This window comes from Chenopodium quinoa, unplaced genomic scaffold (assembly GCF_001683475.1).
Source record: "Chenopodium quinoa cultivar QQ74 unplaced genomic scaffold, ASM168347v1, whole genome shotgun sequence".
In the NCBI taxonomy this organism is placed as follows: Eukaryota; Viridiplantae; Streptophyta; class Magnoliopsida; order Caryophyllales; family Amaranthaceae; genus Chenopodium; species Chenopodium quinoa.
Window position 1 is genome coordinate 4058264 of NW_018743175.1, and position 25252 is coordinate 4083515.

Here is a 25252-nt window from a genome sequence, read left to right on the forward strand (position 1 = left end):
ATTAGTCAATATAATATATATGGTTGTGATTAGATTTATTATAATGGCTACAATTTTACTGTAGTCATTTAAAAACTATCCATGACTATGCTTTTAATAAACTATTATTTAATAGGGTGAAAATACGGACTACTTTGCCTAAACGTGACCAACGTGTATACTACAAATATGTTAGAGCTTTGATTATACTGGGATTAAAACATTAGTCTTCCTTCCGGGTACATATATGTAAGTAACAGATGTCAACTAATTTAGTTGATTAAACTAAAGCTGGGGAGGTGATACTCGAAATTTAAGATCAGGTCTACTCTAATTTATTTGTCTTTTACGCTTCTCTTCACTTTATAAGTTAAAAATGTAATCAATATTAAATACGGGTACTTCCAGACGTTGTGAAAATTGTCACTTGCGAAGCTGAACATATAAAACGCCAGGTGGATTTTCATGCATAATGATCACCGCCCTTGTGATGGGTTATTTGTACATCCGGAAAAATAATTCTAAGATACTAGTATATATTATCACTCAAGCAATAATATTATTATATATTAATATGTTAAATGAAATGTTTTGATTTGTTCAAATTAATCGCTTACAATAATGGCAATCATAATACTTTGTATAATATATATTGACAAGTGTATGTACGTGTATATCAAAAACGTTAAGGAAGATATAAACTCACAAAATTATTCAAACAACTGGAGAACAAAGTGAAAAACTAAAAAATCAACAATAAGAGAAGAAATTAACAACGCTTCTGTTACCCAAAATAACACTCCATGCACATAATTCTTTATTTATAGACCGTACCTTAATTAATCCATATATCCTTATTACTATGGCAATGAAACAAAGGCCATGAATTCCTTATCTAATTCGAGAGCATCCATCGAATCAGGTGGCAAACATATCTCTAGATCCACACTTCCTCCTCCTTCGCTTCCCGGGCAAGCAAACACCAACCCAACACCCTTGTTTCCATGTCCGGTACGAAAAGCTATTGCTTTCCCTAACCCGAATTCGTTACCATACATGTCAAATTTTGGTGAATTTGCCACTGCTACATTGCTGCGGTCAAGTCCCTCGGCATGGTAGTAAAAAAATGGAGACTTCAACCATTCGTTGACAAATCCGCGCACAGTCTTGTCATTGAGACTTACCACAGACTGGTGCAGCAATGAGGCTGCCCATCCCAAATCATTTTCAAGTAATTCACCCACTGTAACACTTGTTGTAAATGGCTGAAAAAAGTTACCAAAATAATACTTTGGTAAAGGTGGGTCTAATTTATGCCTGTTGTTCGCCATCAAGTGATTATGGATAATTTGATCGTGGCATAGGCGGTTTGCTCTAACCGTTGACCTCCAAACAAGAGCGCACAAGGACTGATAAGAAGATATATTTTTTGCATAACCTTGCTCGTTTGCTACGACTTTTAACCTTGCTATAGACTCAGATGAGAAATGGAATATCCGATCACTAAGTTGAGGAGGTTTAATTTTTCTTACAAATTCATCTGGGTGAGTGAAGGGAATCCGGAACGGGTTAGGACCATGCCCATCAGGATACCAACGGGTGTAGACAGGCAGATGTGACTCACAAATTATATGGTTTTCATCATTATTTCCTCTATGTATCTCAGACCATATGTTCCAAAAGTGCCAGTATGAAATTCCATCTGTAATACAATGGTTTACCGAACAAGCGATAAATATACCATCCAGTAATTCAGTGACCTGAACCGTCAACAAAGGTTTTGAACTTCCGTCGTAGTTCACAGTCTCTTCATTGAGGTCAAAAAATGACTGAACTACTAAAGGAACATTTTTTGGTGAGAGAATATCAGAAATGGTCATATCTAAAGCGGCATGAATGAATCTAGCCCCAGGACCCTTGTTACAATCTACATACACTATGCTTTCATGCTTGTCCTCATCTACCTCGGTGACAAGCCGACCTGCTAGTGGGTAGAAATGATCGAGGGTGAGAGAAAGAGATTTCTTTAGCCTTTCAAGGAACAATTGGATCGAAAAGGCTTGATTTTTTGTGTGTGATGGTTTGTTGAATAGGAGACCAAATTGTATGTGGTGGGAAGAAAGCAATGAGAGATCATGAGGAGCTAAATGATAGTGTTGTTTTGATTCCTCAACCTCGTGGTTTGGCTTAATGAAATATTTAGAAATGCACTTAGCCACTGGAATATCAGGATTTTTCTTATCTTTAGAGCACATATAATCACCATAGTAGGCCTTAGGTGTATATATGAATGTAGCAGCTGTCGCGCCTCGAAGAAGAGTAATTCCTTTCGACCATTTATGAATGGATGCAATTTTGCAGCGATAATACCACATAATGTATGTAGGCAAAAGGCACTGGATGAGAATTAAGATTGATAGGTTGGTTAGAAAAATCAACAAAATCATACACAAATCAAAATTTCCAAATCAATAAGAAAACAAACCTTAAACTAGAAGCTTTGACACACAAAGTTTGAGAATAGTTTCAGAGAATTCAATGGTGAAGTGTGAGAACTTCTTCACTAATATTATAGGCCTTTATATAGGCATATACAATTCAGTTAGGCTAAGCTAAGAACTACTCTGAATTGAAGGGATAAGTATTGACTAAGATATTAATATAAACTAATAAAAGTGGGCAATACAAACTACTCTAGCTGAGCCTGACCAACGTGTACACTATATATATAATTGTTAGAGCTTGATTATCCTTCTATATACCATGCGACTATGCGAGACTTGACTTTTCAAGTTAAGGTTATTATCTCACATTGTAAAGGTCTAAGATTCGAATACTGCCGATTAAATTAGAGTATTTGGAGGTAGAGATTCCTTTACCGTGCACTCTTACTTTCAAAAGGTGACGTGTTTAACAATTGGAAACGCTCTAAAATCATTTGTATTTTGTGTCTTTTTCTATTGTATGGACTACGGAGTAATGGAATATTAACATTGAGTAAGAGTTGTTACTAGCGAAGCTGAACAACATCACAGGCCTTGTGGGCCTATCTGTATAATGTACATCCCAAAAAAACAATCAAGATACTCAATAATAGTCAACATCACGAGTAGTATTATATTTCTTCGTGCTTCTTGTTAACTTAAGTATTTTATAATAGTCTGGGGCGGACTCACTTATTATCATAGTGGGTCACAGAACACACTATTTTTTTTCGAAAAAAATTACTGTACAACTCAGTTTAGACCTTCAGTAAATTAAAATACAAATATTTCATCTTTTTATCTCGATCCCACCTCACTCACAAATTGCCAAAAACATTTTCAATTCCCCAAACTAATAATCAATAGTTCAATACCCCTCTTTTGCTTTCTCTCTCCATTCACCATGCCAATTTACCAAGTCAATTTATCAAGTCAGTAAAACCCATTTTTAATGATTTATAATGAACACCAATTCATATTGCATACAAGTATAAGATAAAAAGTCATTTGAAGAATTGAAGTTTCTAAAAGGGGAAAAAAAACAAGGGAGAAGTTATGAATAAATAGTACGAAACTAAGTAATTTGTTAAACGAAGATTAAAATTCAGGTATGACAGTGATGTTAGATTATTGATGAAATTACAGATTTAAATTAAATTTAAGGAAGAGAAAGACCTCTAGTTTATAAGTGAAATAATGGAGAAGAACCCTACCACAAAAGTCGTAGCTTTTACAGAAGTTTGCGGTGGATATGTGGCGGTTGCAGCGGCGGTGCTGTGAACGAGGGGATGGGGGTCATGGACTCAAGGTGGTGTTGGGAGAAGAGGCTAAGAGGGGTATTCCTTCTTTCCAATCCTTTCGAATTAAGTAGTCAATCTACTTGCTTATTTTTGTTGAATTATTATTTTTTTTGTTGAATTATCATTTGTTGTTCATTTACTGTTCATTTCATTCGAAGAGTATAAGGTATTGTTCTTGTTTGATGATTAGAGTTGATTCTATTGATGATAAATTTCTCAATTATTAATTTACAGTTGATACGGAAAAAAAAAATGATTGCCATTGAAATTGTTTGTCAATTTTTATTTTTTTTTTTTTGAAGAAATTGTTTATCAATTGATATTTGCAGTTAATTATTTTTAATAGGAATTAGTATATATATTACGATGTATTATTAATTTGATGTAATTAATTGAATGATTCAAGTTTTTATAGTTGGACAAAAATACATTGATTTATCTAATTCACATTAAGACTTAAATTTCATGAAAAAGCAAGTATATATGGGATATTTCAAAAAAAAATTAGATACGGAGTATTAACTTGGATATTATCGTGAATATGAAAAATTGTGAGCAATAAGTCTCAATTTATATATTTATCCATGCCTTTATTATTGAATTATATGTGGTCGGTAAACATTAATGACACACTATCCGTTAAATCCTGAATCCGCCACTAATAATAGTCAATATTAGTATTATATTCCTTCGTGCTTCTTGTTAACTTAGTATTTTAATATTTCCAGACACAGAGGATCAATTATATCTTGATTCTTTGGGATTTTTAATCATATTTATTTTTTGGTATTTAATATTCAAATCTGATACATATTAGTGATCCGTTTATCCAAATATACTCCGTATTTTGTAGATTATAATTGCTACTCTGTACGAACTACGAACTAGCGAAGGAAGCAACCCCTTTGTGGGTCGGGCCATTTTGTGTCATCTTTGACCAACCCTTACATAATGACGTCATATTTTAATGTAAAGTAACAATTCTGAATACTCAGTTTTTTTTCAATTGCACCATTTTGGATTTTATACTATCACACAACCTTCTTTCATCATATTTTGTGATTTATCTGCAAAGAAAAACATAGACATGTAAAATCTCATTAGATTCGTCTCGATGTCTACTTTTCAAATATCTTATTTTTATAATTTTCACCTAAGTATAATTAAAGATATTAATGACCAAAGTATTGCATCGGAATAGTATTTTATTATATATACCCGAGTGTACCGTATACCCAACTAACCTAAGGTTAACTTTTGTTCTTTATTTGATAATAAAATGAAAAACAATCATCAAAATGAGAACAAATACTTATGGGTGTACGGTGCACCCGGGTGTATATAACAACCTCTCGCATCGGCAAGCGTAAAATGGCGAATGGTGCAATTAAAAAAAACAGAGGAAGTAATAAACATTTAAGGATACACTAATGAACAAATTAAATAATACAAATATCGACATACTTGGAGATAGAGCTGGCAATCTCTGACACGACACGACAACACGACCAAAACCAGTACGACATGAACACGAAGTTATTGAGAGAAAACACGAATTCGAAATGACATGAAATCAACCCGAACACGACACGACTTTTTGCCATCTCTACTTGGAGAATGAATATTTTTCAATATAAGATATATTGTACAATATTGAAAATTCAACTCAGACTTCAGAAAAAAAAAAAAAAAAAAATACGTTGTATATATATATAGAGTCTACTATCTAGCTATCTACTATCTAGAGTCTAGACATCGGTCCCAGAGTTCAAGACGCTGTCTAGCAACCCATTCCAAACAGGGATTTGGGATTTGTGAAGCTGGAAAACACGTTAGCATTTCCTGACAGCCTTACTATTAATATACGCCAAATTTCACATACCGAACCTTATGACTAGATATATTACAAGAAAACTTTCTAATTAAGTAGCATAAAAAATTGGGAGCCTCCTTAATGCCTTCAATTTTAAATTAGAAAAAGAGGAGAAAAATAATTAGCTAACAGTCAATAAGCCAAGTAATCATGAGATTCAACCCAGTGTCTGAGAATGGCCCTAATTAAATTTAACCTAACATATAGGGGTCAATCAATCAATAAAAGTCTTAATCCCATAAGTGGGTTGGCTACATGAACCAAAAGTGATTATTACGTGTAGTCGACAAAAATCTTCATCGTCCATCCCTTCGATCAAATGTCTAATCCTCATGCAAATTCACACTTCATATCCTTCCTAACTCCATCCAACCAAGTCACTTTCGGTCTCCCTCTCCCCCGTTTTACCCCTCCATGGTCCCACTCTTTGTACTTATGCACCCTCAAGCCTTCGTCTTACATGCCCAAACCAATGCATGCATTTTTCTCTTAGTTTGTCTACAATGCGTGCCACACCCACTTTCTTACGAGCAACCTCATTCCTAATTTTATCCCTTAGAGTGTTCCCGCACATCCACCTTAACATACACATTTTCATAACCTCCATCTTTTTAATGTGCTTCTTCTTAGAAGCCCAACATTCTGTATTGTACTATAGAGCAACACTAGTCTTATGGCAATCCTGTAGAATTTCCCCTTCAACTGTAAAGGAATGTTTCGGTCACATAACACTCCCGTGGCCGCTCTCCATTTAAGCCACCCCCACTTAAACCTGTGGGTCATGTCTTAATGATGTCACCATTTTTCCGAATAATCGATCCAAGATACTTAAAACATTCACTCTTGATCAAGTCCTTTCTATCCAAACTCACCACATCATCGCTTGTCCCCATCCGAGTACCAAAGCGGCATACCAAATATTCAGTCTTACTCCGACTTAGCTTAAACCCTCTAGTTTCCAACCTTTGCCTCCATTGCTCCAATTTGGCATTAACCCCATCTTTAGTTTCATCGACCAAAACGATATCATCCGCAAACAACATACACCATGGAACCTCATCTTGAATTGGCCTGAATGTCCGATTACTTCATCTAGAACCATTACCAAAAGAAAAGGGCTTAATGCAGACCCTTGATGCAATCTAATTGTAATAGGAAAATCTTTTGTCAACCCTCCACATGTCCTCACATTTGTTGACACATCCCGATACATATCCTTAACCAGGTCTATGTACCTTCGTGGGATACCTTTCTTCAACATTGCCCACCAAAGTACACCTCTTGGCATCTTGTCATATGTCTTCTCTAAATCAATAAAGACCATATGAAGATCCTTCTTCTTTATCCTATAAAACTCCATCATTTGTCTTGTTAAATGAATTGCTTCCATAGTAGATCTCTCCAGCATAAAACCAAATTGGTTATCCGAAATGCTTGTGCATGCCCTCAACCTATATTCAATCACTCTTTCCCACAACTTCATAGTGTGACTCATAAGTTTGATCCCTTGAACAATCTTAAGCTTCTTCGTTTATATAGACCGAGACCAAGGTGCTCTTCCTCCAATTTTGCGGGATACTTGTAGCCTTCCATATCTTGTTAAAGAGATATGTTAACCAATCAACACCAATCTTACCCAAACACCTCAACACCTCTATTGATATACCATCAAGGCCAACAGCTCTCTTAGGATTCATCTTCTTTAGTGCAATCTCCATCTCTACTCTCCTAATCCTCCGCACATACTCCACGTTGATTTCTTCATCACTCACAGAGGCATCTCTTACCACAACTCCATGACTTCCATTAAACAATTCATCGAAGTACCCCTTCCACTTAATGTCCTCATCTTATACTAGAACAGTTTGGTTCTTATCTTTGACACACTTTACCATGCCAATATCCTTCCTCGCCTCTTGTCTTCTCTTCGCCACTTATAAATGATCTTTTCTCCCTCTTTAGAGTCGAGCTTTTTATAAACCTCCTAATAAGCCTTTTTTTTCGCTTGGCAAACAGCTGTCTTTGCCTTACTCTTAGCCTCCTTATACGCTGCAAAGGTTTCGTCGCTCCTACATTTTCCCAAGGCTTGATAGCATTCCCTTTTTTGCTTAATTACTGCTTTTACCTCTTCATTCCACCAAGAAATATCTCTCTGCATCGAAGTTCTCACCCTTATTCCTGTTGGTTTATTTAGAGTGTTGTAGTGGAGAGATCTCTCCACTTGTTAGCGCGCTTGTGAAAGACAAGCGCGGACCGCTCCAAAAGCGCGACGAAATCGCGCTGAGTTTCTGGAAAAACTGTAAAGTTTAGGAGGCGCGCCCGCGCCTCCGGATGGCGCGCCCGCGCCATGGTTTGGCGCGACCCGCGCCTAAACCGCGACAAAATCGCGTCAGGTTTCTGGAAAAGTTGGAATTTTGGAAGATCGAGGAGGAGCGCCCGCGCGCTGGGTTGGCGCGCCCGCGCCCCATGGTGGAGCGCCTGCGCTGCTGTGGTGGCGCGCCCGCGCCTTCTCGCTCGCGCCCGCGCCTCCTCGCTCGTCTTCGGTTTTCTACGGTTATTTCCTTTATTACCGTAAAGGGGCTTTGGTTTTTCAGAAGGATAGAAAAACTTCCTCTCTGAAATTTTTTGCTCTCTACACCTTTAAAGAAGAAACTTGCAATCTCTTCTTTGATTCTTCATCTTCTAAGTCTATAGTTTGAGAATTTGATCATCTTTCTACACATCTAAGTGCTTAGAGTGTAGTGTTCGTCTATTGTATCTCAAAGCGTGTTTCTAGTTCAACCCAAGCACCGTTGTGGGGGAGATTAACGCTTTAGGAAAGTGTTCTCACGCCTTAGACGAGTATCAAGATTCGAAGACTCACGTGGTCCATGGTATTCTCATGATCTTGGTTGTTCTTTTGGCAAGGAAGAGGCAAGTATAGTCTTTCATACTTATAGTTTAGATTGATTTTCTGTATTTAGTATTTTCTAAACTTGTTGGTGTTTGATTGGAAGTGTATTTTATATTATTCTTCTTTATAATTTTCTGTTTTATCAAATTCTAGGGTTAGAATTTGTTCTAGCACTATATTGATATAACAATTCCCCTAAGACCTCTTTAGCCACTCTCAAGAAACAGTTCTTCATTCGTAACCAAATCATGTCTGGATCCACCTCTCCATCCCAATCAGCCTCCTTGTTTACTTTTTCTGTAAAAACTTTAGCATTTGCATCCTTTAGAGTACACCATTTTATCCTTGGCTCCTCTTGTCTTCCTTTTTTCTTCGCCTTCTCTTTCAAACGAATGGTCATAACAAAAATCTGGTGTTGGGTAACCATGCTCTCTCTTGGGATAACCTTGCAATTTAAGCAACTTTGTCTATCCGTGCTTCTTGTGAGCAGGGAGTCTATTTGTGTTGCATTTGCTCCACTCCGGAAAGTTATCAAGTGGGAATCCTGCTTTTTAAACCTAGTATTACCCAAATTAAGTCATCTGCTTCGGCAAAATCCATAATAGCCTCACCACTTGCGTCCCTCGGCCCATACCCAAAGCCTCCATGAACACTCTTGAACCCATCTCGGCTTACCCCAACATGCCCATTTAAATCACTTCCCATATATAATTTCTCTTCTAAATCCTTCCAAAATTGTCGTTTAACCAACTTGGGGAGCATAAGCACTAATAGCATATAGGGAGGATCCGTGATATTAGCTAGAACTTGTGTTATACTTCTACAAGGACATATACTAGTATACTACCATACGTGACCGCATGCCATTCAGTTCTCAAACCTAAGGTTTACTAAGCAGCATAACACACCTATAATTAGACTAAATATGGTTGATGCATGTCATATGATGCATCACAAATTCACAACTTTAAGAAACAAAATATCTCATCATAGAAATATATTGCAAGAAACATTTTATACAATTACATCCGACCATTCTGTAAAATTTATCAATTGAGATTCTAACAATTCCATTCATTAATATGGCTTAGATTAGATGGTCATGTTTAATGGACAAGTTATTCCTTGGTGTAAGTTATACAGTAAGAAGTGAGCATCTCACTGATGACGTTTGCTTTTTTACCTGGACTGGTGCTGTGATCATGCCACATTAACACATATACAGTCAGGATGGATTCACACACACACACACAAAAAAAAAAAAAAAAAAAAAAAAAAAGAGAGAGAGGGAGAAGAGGATTGCTGCACATAAAGATATCAAAGTTTAAGATAAAAACCTTGATGAAGAAGTATAAGCTGCGGCAGTTATGGCCAACAGAAGGTGGTCATCGTTGAAGGGCTTAAAGAGAACTCAATCATCGTCAACTTCTTCTGGCTTGACAAAGAACTCTATGTAAGCTATCCTGCTAGGTGGCTGATAACCTGCAGAATCTATGTGTGAGTGTGCTGGTCTTGCCATGGAAACCAAATGCTGAATTTTTAGTATTCCTCCTCTCCCAACAGAAACTTTGCTTCCACGGTTATCTTTGACAACACTGCTTGGTATATTTGAAGTTGTTGCCCGCAGAAATTTATACTTGTACCTGTTTATTAATATTAACAATCAACGTTGAATCATAGAATGAATTAATGAAATGAAACCGAAATATTTAGTAAGTAATTGAAAGGACATTAATATGTACCGATGAGACACTTCCCGATCACAGCTAAAAGCAGCCAAAAGGTCAGTATTTACGTAATACATGAAGTCTATCTGCAAAATAAACAAGATTCAAACTGTTACCATAACTGATCAAAATCACATACTTCTCACCCTTCACATTACTAGAAAAAGTACATCTGTGTGAAGGAGAAAGACAAAGGCTTAATCACATAAAGGTCAAACAAGTTCAGTAGTCAGTACCATTTAAACTTACCTGTAGATCACCATGACCTTCACCTCTAAAGGTAACAGAAGGAGGAGTTGGCTGCAAAGTAATTTTAATGCTTGACCCAGGCCATTCCAGATCATCAATGGCTTCTTTCAGAGCTGCAGACTAAAATGCACTGAGGTTAGAATATATGTGTGCCTTCTAATAAGAAACTAACATATCCAGAAACATATGCCTTCTCAAAGATACTCTGTAATATCTAATTATTTTAAAGTCTTAAACCTAATTTAAAGACTGTTATATGTTATTTCATAGCAGTGTATTGTATAAACTAACATCATATCTTCACCATGGATCAGTTTCAAGAAGTTACCTTCACTGTGAAGCTTAAAGGGGTGGTACCCAAAGGTTCAAAATTGTAGTCCCACGATATAGTATCTGGGATTCTTGTTCTGATCTCAGCATAAATGCACGCATCCAGTGAATCAACAGACCTAATAAGAAAAACAACATAGAAATCAAGCAATGAAACAGTTTGATAGTTTAGAAGTGCTGGTGTATCCAGCACTCTTCCTTTTTATCATTTTTTTTTTTTTTTAATTATCAAGCAATCTTTGGGAACTTTAAGTTAATCGGCAAAAATAAACCATGAGAAAGCATTGCAATCAGTTTCTCATCAACAAAGTCTTTTTGTTTCAAATAACAACAGCTCAATCCCTTCTTGGTCAGCTCCTTTATTTTTTTCATTTGCAGCCACTTTGAGTATCTGGAATTTTAATGCTCAAGGACAAGATTATAAGTTCTTAAACACAAGAAAGATTTTTAACTCCCAGTAAAATACAGCAGCGCAGTGTTGATAACCAGCCAAGATGCAACTCAAGGATTCAAAACTTACAAGAAGAATAGTAATTGCCTTATAGACTTGTAGTTAGAATTCTGAGAAAAGAAATGAAAAGTAACAGCTAACAAGGATCTTCAAACAGATAAAAATAAGCATCTGATTCTTTCTTTATAAGTGAAATCTTAAACAAACTTAAAACTTTCTTTATAAGGGAGATCTTAAACAAACTTAAAGCCCCATTTATACAAGTACAAATGTACAATTTAGGGAAAATGTAAAAATTTTCTTTTGCGCCAATCCATTATAATTAATTAAATTCAAATACCACAATCTCACAACATCTATACATGCTTCGCTTTCATAGCATTACACTACTAGTAGTACCTTTTTGAATATCAATCTCACGTGACACCTTGACACAATGCTACTTAATGTTCTTAATATGCATAAGCTTCATGCCAGAGTGAAACACTCTTTTCCTAAAGTTCATAGTTGTTCTGTTTCTTCTGCACCACAAACTAACTCAGCACCAGGACACGGCCACACAGATCATTACTCATTAGATCACCACTGTGCACTTGTGCAGAACCAAGAGCCAAACCCGGCTAATTAATTCTTCAGCCTATGTTCATTCTGATTTGAGGCACTAAATTCTAATAACCTATGAGTAAAGGTAGAGTAACAAGGACTACAACCATCAGGTAAAAATGTACTACCTTTGTGAAGCAAAAAATCATCGTCGAAATCTACTTAGGTTTCCCATCAAAACCTAGCTCCCACCATTTACCATTTTGGCAACAAGAATCAACTGCACATTCCTTTAAACTTCCATCACAATGTGACATATCCTATAGACTTTTCACAACCTCCAACAAACATATTTGACAACTCAAGTTATCTCACTATATAGAAAGATTTCGCAATGACACTTAAAACTTCTACTTCACTGCATTTTACTGAAACATTTCGGTATAGCATTTTCACTATATACTACGCTTATACAGATTTTAAGGTCATTCATATCAGAATAGTTGACAAATACAGTGCTACAAAAAGAAAATATATCATAATTAACTAAACATCAAAGCAAATAAGGACAATTACTTGAGTAGAAGCTGCATATCAGGGCCTGGATACCGAAGCTCAATCGTGCTCGAGTGTCCCGGAACCGAGAATGTATTCAAGCAATCAACCAAAAGCCCCAGACTCACCCCGAATCGAGGCCGTGCTTCAGCAGTATACTCATAATTCACAAACAACTACAAAAACCCCAATCAAATTGAAATTACAATAAAATTAGGTCATACACACTAACACATAAAAACTCGCAATCTCAATTCTTAGCTGACAGAGTTGAAATGAAAACCTCTTTTTGAAGATAGACTTTGGCTTGAAGACAACCAGTCTCTTCAACAATCAAAACGACGCCGTGTTCCGATAATTCCACCACCGCATCCTGGAGTTAAAAAGAACATAAATTGAGATTAAACGAAACCCTAATTTAGTTCGGAAAATTTGGAGAGAGAGAAAAATGTAAGAAGAAAGACCTGATGACGTTTCCAGCGAACCGAGGTGAGGGCATCGACAAAGCCTTGAACGTTGTCGAGTTGACTCACTAAATCTGGTAGTGTGGCATCCATTGACGCCGAACTATCTCTTCTCTGGTCTTTAATTTTCAGAAAAGTGGAGCTTTGCAGTTTTCACACTTGTTCTCTGTTCCCGCCAAAATAACAGCAGCTGAGGTTTTTTATTTGTCAATTTTAGCCCTCCTTTTTAGTCTTGGGTTTTGCCATGTCTAGACTCTTGAATACTACTTCTTCCGTCCCATAATAACTGGGACGTTAGATTTTTTTTTACTATTTATGTATTTCAAGGCTGAGCCTAACAACTAGGATATCCGCCGTGAAATAGAGAAAGTGGAGGGTTTAACAATTAAAGCTAACAACCCAAGGGAAAGAGAGAATTTGAGGATTCCGACATGTCACATGCCATCTTCAACAAAAAGGGGAAGATTAACGAGTCTGTTGTCAGTCTAAAATCTAACAGGTTGTCTAGTAGTGATGTCCAGAGTGGTGTTACGGAATTACCCAACATAGACGCTGCTAGTGAGATGGTAATAGAGAACTTTATCCCTATCGTAACTAATTTGGATAAGGGGGACAATGAGGTTACCAACTCCCCAAACAACCAAAATTCTAGGCAAGCTAAGGACAAGGGATTGAGGAAAATACATATTTTCCTCAACAGATCGAGAAGTAATTAGTCCCTTAAGATTTCAGATGTGTCTTATTCGAACTTGAGTCAAGGGAAAACCTTGAGTTTCTTCAAACATTCTGCTGTTTCATGGACGATTGTACGAGTGAAGGAAAATACCACCCATGATAGGCATCCTAATTTCCACAAGGCAAAGGACTCCAAAGTTTCTGAAACCTTGTTTATGCCCACTGTGATGATGAGGCCAGAAAAGAGGGACCGCGTCAAGAAGAGCCAAAAGAAAAGGGCCAAGTGACCTCTGGGCACCATCGTGGTCAGCCAGATTGTTGGACTTCCCAAGCCCAACATTGCTGCCGTTGAGAAGTTAGATGATCATATATCTACTGGTCTAACTTCTAGCAGCAATGAGGGTTCAATTATCGATGAGAGGAGTAAGGTTCCTGTGGGAGATATAACTACCACTAATATTGTTGAATTGAAGTGGAATCCTTAGGTTCTAATGAGGAAGATCCCATGATTCTTGAACTTGAACAGGTACAGTCATTTCCACCACACTCTAATTTCACGTTCTCTGCCACGTTGAGGAAGCATGGAAGAGGAATCAGGTCAAGGGTGAAGAACAAGAAAGGTAAGAGGAACTATAGGTTTGGTTTTTGCAGGATAAAGAAAACGCAAGGGAACAAGGTTGGAACACCATATGACGAGTATCGACGATAATTTCCTCAATCCTCTTACTTGTTTCAACAAGCCGTTCACAAAGTTTCGCTTTGTAGTTTTTAGTCAGTTGGGAGCTTGCCTCCTTTTTGGACCATTGTCCTAAAAAAAATGATAATAAAATAAAAATAAAATTTGACCATAATTTTTTACTAACATAATAAAAACATATTTTATCATATAATATGTTGTTATATAGGTATTAATATAAAGTTTCATAATGTAATTTTTAAAATAATTTTCATTGATATTTAATTATATAAAAATAAAATCAATAGTGCATCGGCATGTGTGCAAAATTGATTGTGTCATTTATTTTGGGACAGAGGAAGTATTTGTATTTGTTAAGATTTAAACTGATTAAACTAATTCATTTTATATTTGTGCTTGGTGAGAGGAAATTGTTGTGTTTATAAATCTACTTGTGCCAATCTTTAATGTTAAGGATTTTATTTAAAAAAGTTCAAATGAATTTTTAATTTTTTTTATAGTAAATTTGTCATTTGTAGATTTGTACCAATTTAATTGATAATCAATCTCTATAATTTAAATCTAACAAAATCTCAATTTTTTTTTTTAGAATTAGTTTTAAAGATATGCTGCATATTCAAATGGTTAATATATAACCTCGAAAAATTTGATGTAGCTAAAGCAATGGATAAAGCAAAACATTTTGGTGGTTTTTGACACGACGCGTTTAATTTAAGGAAAATGTATAATGCTTGAAAAAATTCAGTATGAAGGTACATGGGGATCGACTTAATAGTCAAAGTTGCTACACAGACAATATGAAGCAGAACTTGAATACAGACTTGAATACAGTATTTTACAAGTTCTAGTAACCTTTAACCACAAAAATCAACTTATAAAGATGGCATTTATGGAAGTTTGAACTAAATTGTTGCATATGGAGTATAATATGGCTGCTCTGCTAATGTATACAAAACCTGTGCAATGACTTACTGCAAAATTCTGTTAATAACTATTATTGGACCAACTGTGGACTTAATTAACTGTGGTATATATAATTGGATCAACATCAACACAATTAAATTTGCTAAGGAATGCCAGTTAGAAAAGAAAAGGCGCCTATAAATACCCAACCTTAAGGGGTCATCACTCATCAGTGATCACAATTACAATTTTTTTTTGAAGAAATTGCAACTTCAATTGCATGTATACAATATAATTTTGGAATAAATAGCACAAACCAGGACTAACTAGTGCGTATAACACTAACAAATAATAGCCAATTAATGCAAAATTCACACTCCCAGTTTACTGTCGTTCATCAGAATAACTTCAATTTTCCTTTGTTGAAGGTTCCTTTGCCTTGGTTCTCAAGACACAACGCTCTCTCTGTTCCCAGTAAACCAGAACATGATTCACCTGAACTCATTGTGACTGCAAAATAAAGGTATACAGTACATAGTACGACCAAAAGAACAAGAGCTACTAGAAGGAAACGGTGACGCTGGATGAGTGTAGTGAAGCTTATGTCATTATGTGAAAACTTTTTGTGAGGCGAAGATGAAACAAACGCTCCCTGAGTTCGTCTATGAGGAGAAGATATGGCATTATCAAGAGCCATGGTTGATGCACCAACGCCTTGTTCAGACTGCTAAGGCAAAACAGTATATTTTCAGTCAGGTTCATGATATGCACAGGAAATCAAAAAACAGACTTGCAAATATTCTGATCAATATTACTCATCAGATACACCTGAGAAACACAAAGGATTTAATCTTCATGACAATCAAAGATGCTAAAACATGGCAAAGTCCGGTAAATTCACATAAAAATGGCAAAATAATAAGCAGCAGCCAAGTAACGCAACATTCAAGTAATTCATAATTAATTTGGTAAACACGATGATGAACTGATGATGCTTCACAAAACTGAAATCTAGTTCAGGGGGAGAAAGAGCGGCAACCTTACCATGGACTAGATGACCAAATTTAGTGACACAATACCTAAATGGCAAGACCTAGTCCATGATCTTAGCTTACCCAGCCACTTTCTTACCTCATTCCACAGGATCCCTCAACCTTCATTTCAATAAAATCTATAGGCACTAAAGCATGAACGCAAGGAGGATTCATTCAACCTATGATGGTATCCAATAATTAAATCTCTATAAAATCCAATAACACAAACTTCTACGAGTAACAATCAAGCTTGGTGCTAGTTTAACAAGGTTCAGTGTTGCTTCCATGATCTAATACAGTGGAGATGACAGTTCAGATTGTAAGAACAAATTCCCGCCGTACCTACCATCAACACCATTTCAACACGAAAAAAGATACAGAACATCAACTAACATAGCTTCCCCCAAATAAGCTCAAATTAATCCTAACTTCCAAACAATCCCTGGTTCAAATTCTACCAAATATCAGTTTTCACTTTGTCCAGCTTTAATTGTCACATCACTAGTTCAAATTACACCATCAACGCTACGATAGCGAAGTCCAAATAGAAGGAAAACTAACTATACCCTCAAATTTTCCGGAATATCATCCAAAAATAATCACTCGAGTCAGCTCAATAATTTCCAGCAATTCAATACAAATAAAATATTCTTAGTATAACAAAACAAAATCCCTCCTCCACACTAATCATCTACGTACCAAAGAACGAAATTCCCAATATCTAATCATCAAATAGCGATACAATAATCTGTTAACAAAATCAGTGAATGAAAATTATCCACTGAATTCAAACGATTTAACTAGCACATATATAAACACAATTCACATCAATCAAATGAAAACAAACAAAATTCAAAACGGAAAAAAGTTAAGGTTTTCAACAATTCGAAAATCAACATGAGAAATAAAAGGGAAGTAATACCTCTTTAATTAGGAGAGAGAAAGAAATTGGAGAGATACAGAAAAGCCAGGCACCAGTGCGATGCAGAGAGAGAAAGTGGGCGTGTAAATCGAAAGCGAAAGCGTCGGAAAATTTGAGACGAAGGAGGAGAGAGAAAGTTAGGAAAGTGAGGTTTGTTAGAGGGAGGATGAAGATAAATGGGCGAACTACCAATTTCCAAATTAACACTTAGATCCAGATCTAGTGTGACCATTATTTGGCTCCACATTTATGTTTTTATACTACTTTATGCTATTTAAAGTCATTTATTGGTATATTTCAAAAAAAAAAAAAAAAAAAAAAAACACAGTTGTTGATACTAATTGGTTGTTGGTGCAATAGTGATTGGAGCTGCATTTGGTAGGGAGTATTGTGTATTCGGCCCCTCGCAATAACAATTGGGGGGGATTGAAACCTAACCACCCAGAATCGAGCTCGAATCCGGATTAGCCCTAAGGGTGAATCGGGTGGAAACATCCAAAAGTCATTTGTTGATAGATTGACAACAAATTAAGATTTAAGGTTGTATGTTTGATACAACGCGTTTACAACATCAGTTAAACAACTAGTTTTATAACATTTATCAATCAACTCGTGCAAGATCGTAAAATTTACCAATTTCTAAAATACAGTTATTTGAATAAAATAAAAATCATCCTCATGGCTACACCAAATCGTTATATTGTCTCTTCTAAAAGGCTATATTTTCCGGCGAGGTAAGTAGAAAGTGTTCCACAGTGCAAGATCACGATCATAAGTTATATGAAATGTTTTCGTTGATTCAATGTGTAATGTTTGTATTAGGCTAAATTCGAATATCATTTTATTAATAAACTAGTTTTGTGCCCCGTGCGACGCAGAGTTGTTTATTGAATTTTAAAATATATATGTTATTTGAATTTTCTACTCATGATAAATAATCACCTGACATCCGTTTAGGGGTATTTTATGGATTAATAATCACTTGACAATCTAAAGAAATTAGAAGTAATAATGTACAACAAAAAAGAACGTTGTCCTTTGATAAAGGTCTCTTTGATTATTTTTATCCCCTTTTGTATCCGTCATTTGTATAGAAATATTGATATTTGATTGAAAATAAAATTCTAAACCAAATATTTGTAATATATTAATAGATTGATTTTTACTATTCAAATAAATAAATTGTATATTAATAATCTAATCATATTATATCATATATATCACAAATAAATAAAGTCGGTCTCGCAGCCAGACCACGAGACAACGACACTTGGCATTCCAGTTTTTCACCAAGTGTCGCGCCACGTAGACAATAAATAGGTATTATTGTGATTAGATTAGATGCCACGTTAGATTATATTGGATAGATTTGTTTAGGATAAAAAAGTATACATAAAATAATTTATTGACGATAAAATTTTACTTATAGCAAACCACCCCATATTATAATTAATATGAATATCCAATTAACAATAGAATTTTCCTCCTATACGAATAGCCGAGTAATTATAATTTTAAATATGACCATGTGTCATTAAATTTTTTTAGTTTACCATTGATTTAATTATAAATATGGTCATGTGTCATTAATTTTTTTTTAATTTACCATTGATTTACCATTAAAGCTTTTGAATCAAGTATTCTTCGTATTTGGTTGTAATATTTTTGTGTATGTTTGTGATTTTGTTAATGAAATTAAAGAAATAAAAAACTACTAAAATTAGGACACAACATAAACGGTACAATACAAGAGAATCTTGAAGAGTATTCAGATTAATGTTAGCAATGTCTTAGAATTTTATGGATTTCACTTAAAAAGCATTTCAATATATTTTTTTTTATGCTAATCATTTTAATTTTTTTTTACTATTCTGCATAATTTTATAAATAATCCGGGTATCGCCCATGCACAATACTAGTACTAGTATATATATAAAGGGAGTTTTTCCAGAGTTTTTAGAGAGCCACGGATAAAATTTTCTAAACACGTCATTTAGGATTATAAAGTTTAGTTATAGACAACTAAATAAGAGATTTGTAAAATTTTTTAGAATTAAATAATTTAAATCCCACATAAGCAAAATTGATTTTAAAGTTTAAATGAATTAAATATAAAATATTATCTTCTAAGATTAGATATTTTATCTAAATATATAACGAATGAGTTAAAATTCACAATTTATTTTAAAATAAAAATACTAAATGATATACTATGTACAACGAATAAAATAATATTTTATCGCATAAATACAAAAAATATTTGTTTTGAAAAATACAAATAAAGCTTCATCTAGTATTATTATTATTATTTAAGAGTTTATAATAAGTTTTAATCGGGTCTAATAAATTAAACTCCGGTGCAATAAATATCATCAGATTAAATAAATTTTGATAAATTCAAATCTAATAGAACACAAAATATAACCACCCACTCATATTTTATTTTATTTTATTATTTATTTATTTTCTAACAAAAAAGAGCATCAATTAATATTTAAAAAAATAAATAAAATTTAATTGAAATTATAGAAGATAAATTAAAAAATTAAGAAAAGGGTGGCACAGGGCAAACCCCCGTGAGACACAGCAAAAATTGAAGATACCCTTCCTTCCATCCCTTCCCCCCACCATCTCCGTCAATTCAATTAAAACCCTCAATAACGTTCTCTTTCTCTCTCCTCTTTTTTCTAGGGTTCTTACCCTTCAATGTTAATTCCCCCAACTTAAACCCTAATCTTCAATTTCCGATTCGATCAACTCTTTTCCGGCGAAATCAATGGATTCTTCATCCACAACTGCCACCACAACCCCTGCCGCCGCCGAAACCACCACTACCGGCGGCAATACTCCGACGCCGATGTCAAACGTTAATGGTCCGCCTCCGTTTCTCTGTAAAACTTACGATATGGTGGATGATCCGGCAACTGATTCGGTAGTTTCATGGAGTTCTACTCATAATAGCTTCATCGTTTGGAACCCTCCTGAGTTTGCTAGAGATCTTTTGCCTAAATATTTTAAGCATAACAATTTCTCCAGTTTTGTTCGACAGCTTAACACCTATGTATGCTAAATCAATCCTTAACTCTATCTCTTTTTTTTTTTTTTTTTTTTGGCGGTTACTTTTGTTTATTTTGTTGGTTTTGGTTGATTTTTACTCTTGATGCTAAAATGTGTTTTAATGTTGTCATGAATGGCTGAATGTCAATTTTACTGTTATTCAAGTTATTGTTTGTTGGAGTGTAGTAGTGACTAGTGAGTTAGTTGATTGGCATTTGGGATTAATTGCGCTAGCAAAGAGTAGAAACTACAATTATAGAACAATCTGGTTAATGATTCTAATGAATGATAGATATGTTATGGTTTTTTTGTTTGTTTTTTCAATTATTAGTCTATAATTGTTTACATAATTGTTTGCTTTCTACAGTAGCTTCTACAATTGATATTACTGCCCCAATGATTTGCCTGTCTGAGCAATAGCCTTAGGGCGTGCTCTATTCTCCTTATTTTCATTTAATTGAACTTAATTTAGTTGCAAATTGAAACTTGGGTTGCCCTTATCTTTCCTGAACTTAACTTATCTAATTTTATATGTATTCTTGTTTGAACTTATAACCCTTATTTGAACTTATTTATTAAAACAAGTGGAAACATGCTGAGGGCCATAATTCATGATCTTGTTTGCTTCCTATAAATTGTAGAGGGTCTGTAGATGCTAATAATCCCTCCACGGGAAGTTGGGATGGGGCAGGGGAAGGTGAGAAGTCCGTCCTAATTATCCAGGCCTTTTTTCAAAAAATTATATCGAGTGGCTAAAGGAAATGCAAAGGGGTTTGGAATGTGAATGAGAGTTCTATTAAAATTGTAAAGGAAATGTCAATTAAAGGTCAATGTGAATGAGAGTTAAAGGATATCTAATAGTTAAGTCAAAAATATGAGAGTACCATGTAGGGTTTTCCTTTTGGATCTTACCTTTCTCCCTTTTCTCTCGCTTGTTAATATTCTGAAGATAAGCAATGTTTGGATCTTTTCTTCTTTTCTTAAGTGGCCTTGGTCCTGAAGCATGGAGGTGTTTTTTTTTATAGAAATTTGAGTTTGTAGCAATTTGAGATTTTTAGCAATGTTCTGTATTTTACTGTCTATATGGAAGATTAAGTGTAATTTGACAGGAATCATAACAGTTTGGAGTAGATGAGTAGTGTTAGGAAGTCCTTATATTGTACACATCTTGTAAAAGAGCTTACTCGAAGCACATTTGCACTGTGTACTATGGTAAATATGCAATGATCCTAAGAATTTTAATTGCTGCAGGCAGCCTGCAGCAGAGTGGAAAATTGGAAATGTCTTTGAAAGGGGTGCCATTATAAGGAACAAAATTTTCTAATACTGATCAGTAGTCCGAGATCTTCCAATTCTGGATATACTGTAAGCTGTTTGTCACTGAACTCACTCCTGCCAGCTTATTTTGCAAGCAGCCTTGAGCATGATGGGTCATTTCCTCTTTGTTTTCTCCCCTTCTTTGGGTGTTAGGGATTGTCAAGAAAAAGAAAGAAGATATTTTTCTTGTAAGTGTATGTGTCAGGCTTAAATTGACTTGATTGCTGCTGCTATGACAGAGGCTGGATTGCTAATTTTGGTCCCTTTTAAGTTTGGGAGAAGAAAGGGGTGGGGTGGTGGGTTTTGAAAGCCAATGTTATGTGGGTGATTGTGATTTTGTGCACGCTGTGTGGCATACCTACAGACTTGGTTTCATCCTCTCTGTGGTTTTCTACTATCTTTACCAGGGAGGAAATATGTGTAAAATGTTTTTTTTATGCATAAGCTAATGCTTATCTCAAGGGTGAATGATTAAAAAAAAAGGTTGTGAGAAATATTGATGAGTAAATATGTGCTCTTTTATGAATATCGTACAAAAGAAAAACAAAAGATGACTAATACCTTTCCAAATAAACTCTATTTGACTTTAAAATGGTGAAACTTAAATGGTATTGACCTTTAATTTCTTAAGAGAAGTTACAATGTGAAAATACTGCTGTTGTAGAATAGTATATACCCAAGATATTTCCATAGAATCTCATAAATTATGCAAACATATACTCCCTTTGTCTGCACTTCAGAGTTAATAAATAGGATGTACCAGTCTAAAGTTGACTTTCTTTTTATACCCTCCTTTCTTTCTCTCCTTGGACCCACACCCACATATATTTTTTCTTTCTCATGTGTTAAAATTTGTTCCCCAACTCAATTTTTACTCTCAGCTGTAGTTGGAAACTATAAAAATCAATGCGCAATCTTGAGCACCAAAAGGTCAAAGAATGTTGTTTGGGATGGAGGGAATAAATGAATAATGCAATGGAGGAGTTTCAGACCCTTATCTTGTAGGGTGGGGAAACTGTTGGTGTACCACTTGATTGTTTGCCTTCTTTTGTTTGACTCCTTGCAGTATACTTCCTTTGTTTTTTTTTTCGTTGACGCATATTTTTTTTTGAAAATATTTATTTAGTTGACACGTTTCTTTTTATGGTAAAGCTTTGTTATGTACAATTCATACTTTACCCTTACTACCCCACATTACCCCCACCCAATTTTGAGTGGGTAGGATTATTACTGTCTTTTTCCTTCCTTTATCACACCTCCTTAATATGCCAAAATCAAATGTGTCAACTAATAAAGAATGTAGGAAGTATTTATGATTTGTTGTAAACTTGTGCTGATATACAGTAGAATATTTTGTTCTGTTGGACTATCTCTCATAAATGGGTAGATGTGAAATTGTGATATAGGAGCAAAGGAAGTAGTATGAAAGATTTCAAGTTGGTTTTATGGTATCATTTCTAATGCAAATATTATATATATTAGTAGCCAATGAAAAAGTTTGTTTCTATTACTGGTTCTTGCACCAACATAAAGTATGTGGCTAGGTACATGTTTTCTTGGCTCTTATTATGAAAGCATTGCCCATAATATTTATCTTTTGAGTTTTCTTTGACCTTCAGGGCTTTAGAAAGGTGGATCCAGACCGCTGGGAATTTGCAAATGAGGGATTTTTAAGGGGCCAGAAACACCTGCTTAAGAATATCACTCGGCGAAAGCCTGCTCATGGACAAGGTCCACAACATCAACAACAAGCAAATGGACAGACTTCATCTGTTGGAGCTTGTGTTGAGGTGGGTAAATTTGGGCTGGAGGAAGAAGTGGAGAGGCTTAAAAGGGACAAGAATGTGCTTATGCAAGAACTTGTTAGATTGAGACAGCAACAGCAGTCAACTGATAACCAGTTGCAAACCATGGTACAACGTCTGCAGGGAATGGAACAGCGCCAGCAGCAAATGATGTCATTTTTAGCAAAAGCTGTAAAGAGTCCTGGATTCTTGGCTCAATTTGTACAGCAGCAAACTGAGAGTAGCAGGCGCATATCTGAAGCTAACAAGAAACGAAGGCTTAAGCAAGATGGTGTTACTGAGAGTGAAAACTCTACCCCTCCCGATGGACAAATTGTGAAATACCAACCCTTAGGGAATGATTCTACACAGGCAATGCTCCGGCAGCTAAGGAATTTGGACGCCAATTACAATAGCAACTCAGATAATTTCTACATTGGCGATTCATCTTCTACTAGTGCAATGGAAAATAAGACAGCAGCAAATCGGGTATCAGGAGTTACCCTTCAAGAGGTCCCACCAACTTCTGTGCCAGCTTATGTGATCCCAACTTCTCAGATTGGTGCTGGTGGTCCTGATGGTGCTGTTGTATCTATGATAAAGTCGTCTCCTGTTATGACCAGTTCTGAAACTGTATCCACTCCTGCGCTCTCAGAAATAAGTGGGCTTTTAAGCCCAGAAACAATACCTTCTGTGAGTCTTCCGCCGACAAATAGTGTCATGCCAGAGATGTCCTCTTTGCCTGACATTGTACATAATTCTGTGGACATTCCTGGGGGAAATTTCCTGTTAAATGAGACAGGAGACGGTGACTTTATGGATCTAGCATCTGTTGACTTTGACGGGACAATTCCCATTGAGTTGCCTCCTGATGCTGATCTAGATTTGTTTCTTGATGAAGACTCCTGGGATCAGTTTATAAACCGTAACAATCTAATTCCCAGTGATAACAATGAGCCTGAGATGCCTAATGTTGAAAATTCGGCAGAGGTAAAAGAAGTGCAGCCCTTAGATAACGGGTGGGACAAACGACAAAGAATGGATCAGCTTACAGAACGAATGGGTCTTTTAAACTCAGATAACCAATTACTTTGATTAGCCATCTGTACAGTTATGGCTCTTACCATCCAAGGTATAATCAGAACTCGGAATCAGCATAGCCGTTACTTCTAATGTCCAAAATGATACCATAACATTTCTGTATTGTATACTCAGCTGTCAGTTGCACATATGACCTTTCTTTTGCTTCAAATCCTTCTATGCCTTTTATTTATTTGTTCTGAAACTTTTCAAACATCCTCTTGTGTAGTTAGAAACAATCGTGACATGTTTGTGCTCGAATCTTAGGCTTTTGCTTTCTTTAACATTGTAAAGATGTTTATGATTGCAGGTTTCAACTCACTAGGGAAGGCCTAATGATATATGTTCCATGCTTTTTTTCTTGATGAACATTTTTCCTTACAGCTCTTCCAGATCCCGTGTAGAACAGCCAACTCTGGCTCATACATTTTTTGGCCCAGACCATGGATTCTTATGCAGCATTCTGGCAAGGAGTTGGTCATTTTGTGATATGCTTCTTTCCAATTGTATTGATATCAAGATTAATTTGTACAAGACAGTGAAGCAATTTAGGTTTGATGAAAGATTTACTCCATCTTTGATGTAAATTTTTTGCACAATTCTTTTGCTCGTGTTGCAATGTAGCAAACTGGCTTTTAACTGTGAACTTATAATTCCAGAGGTAATTGTCATATCTTTCTTTTAGCTTGGCCTCACCCATGTATAGTGTTTGCGCTTTGACCCCTTTATGAGATTTTCTCATTCAATATATCAATATAAATGTCAGTGGTACATCTGATTGTGTCTCAATCATATTTATTTTTGATAGTTCTTGTCTTAGTTAAATTACCACTAATGGTGTGCTTTTCTTTTGTAATTCAGACAAACTAAGTTTTGTAAGACAATTGTTCGGTTTTGACAAGATTAGCATGGACCTAAATTCTTTAAATTTGTTT

At 35.4% G+C, this 25252-nt stretch overlaps 3 protein-coding genes and 1 long non-coding RNA gene across 6 annotated transcripts; 1 reads left to right on the forward strand and 3 right to left on the reverse strand.

The window, feature by feature from the left end:
• Nucleotides 1-595: 595 nt before the first annotated feature.
• On the reverse strand, nt 596-2546 carry LOC110732575 (protein ENHANCED PSEUDOMONAS SUSCEPTIBILTY 1-like). Its single transcript, XM_021912530.1, has 2 exons — nt 2465-2546; nt 596-2375 (listed from the first exon to the last, which is right to left on the reverse strand). The coding sequence occupies exon 2, from the start codon at nt 2352-2354 to the stop codon at nt 840-842; it is 1515 nt and encodes a 504-aa protein (XP_021768222.1). The 5' UTR covers nt 2355-2375; nt 2465-2546; the 3' UTR covers nt 596-839.
• Nucleotides 2547-4559: 2013 nt separating this feature from the next.
• Nucleotides 4560-13017, reverse strand: LOC110732576. 2 transcript variants are annotated; one of them, XR_002513502.1, is made up of 8 exons: nt 12849-13017; nt 12668-12757; nt 12406-12560; nt 10834-10954; nt 10506-10625; nt 10272-10342; nt 9867-10172; nt 4560-4830 (listed from the first exon to the last, which is right to left on the reverse strand). XR_002513502.1 is itself a non-coding variant. In XM_021912531.1 (7 exons), the coding sequence occupies exons 1-7, from the start codon at nt 12939-12941 to the stop codon at nt 9941-9943; spliced, it is 882 nt and encodes a 293-aa protein (XP_021768223.1). In that variant the 5' UTR covers nt 12942-13017; the 3' UTR covers nt 9344-9940. The 2 variants fall into 2 exon arrangements, 1 of the variants encoding a protein (XP_021768223.1); XM_021912531.1 differs by lacking the exon at nt 4560-4830 and having other exon boundaries at nt 9344-10172.
• Nucleotides 13018-15300: 2283 nt separating this feature from the next.
• On the reverse strand, nt 15301-17471 carry LOC110732577. The gene is made up of 2 exons (XR_002513503.1): nt 17080-17471; nt 15301-15847 (listed from the first exon to the last, which is right to left on the reverse strand). It is a non-coding gene; the product is annotated as an uncharacterized LOC110732577 (long non-coding RNA).
• Nucleotides 17472-19586: 2115 nt separating this feature from the next.
• Nucleotides 19587-25001, forward strand: LOC110732578 (heat shock factor protein HSF8-like). 2 transcript variants are annotated; one of them, XM_021912533.1, is made up of 3 exons: nt 19587-20140; nt 23073-24369; nt 24702-25001. In XM_021912533.1, exons 1-2 carry the CDS (start codon nt 19856-19858, stop codon nt 24330-24332), a joined length of 1545 nt encoding a protein of 514 aa, XP_021768225.1. In that variant the 5' UTR covers nt 19587-19855; the 3' UTR covers nt 24333-24369; nt 24702-25001. The 2 variants fall into 2 exon arrangements, with proteins under 2 accessions (XP_021768225.1, XP_021768224.1); XM_021912532.1 differs by having other exon boundaries at nt 19588-20140; nt 24628-25001.
• The last annotated feature ends 251 nt before the right edge of the window (nt 25002-25252 follow it).

Coding starts and splice junctions, on each gene's coding strand:
- LOC110732575 (XM_021912530.1), bottom strand. CDS start 2,354: ATGTGGTATTATCGCTGCAAAATTGCATCCATTCATAAATGGTCGAAA.
- LOC110732576 (XM_021912531.1), bottom strand. CDS start 12,941: ATGGATGCCACACTACCAGATTTAGTGAGTCAACTCGACAACGTTCAA. Junction 10,955..12,405: donor GATATGCAGCTTCTACTCAA/GTAATTGTCCTT, acceptor TTTTCTTATTAG/GTCTGTTGATTCACTGGATG. Junction 10,173..10,271: donor GATCGGGAAGTGTCTCATCG/GTACATATTAAT, acceptor ATTAATAAACAG/GTACAAGTATAAATTTCTGC.
- LOC110732578 (XM_021912533.1), top strand. CDS start 19,856: ATGGATTCTTCATCCACAACTGCCACCACAACCCCTGCCGCCGCCGAA. Junction 20,141..23,072: donor TTCGACAGCTTAACACCTAT/GTATGCTAAATC, acceptor TTTGACCTTCAG/GGCTTTAGAAAGGTGGATCC.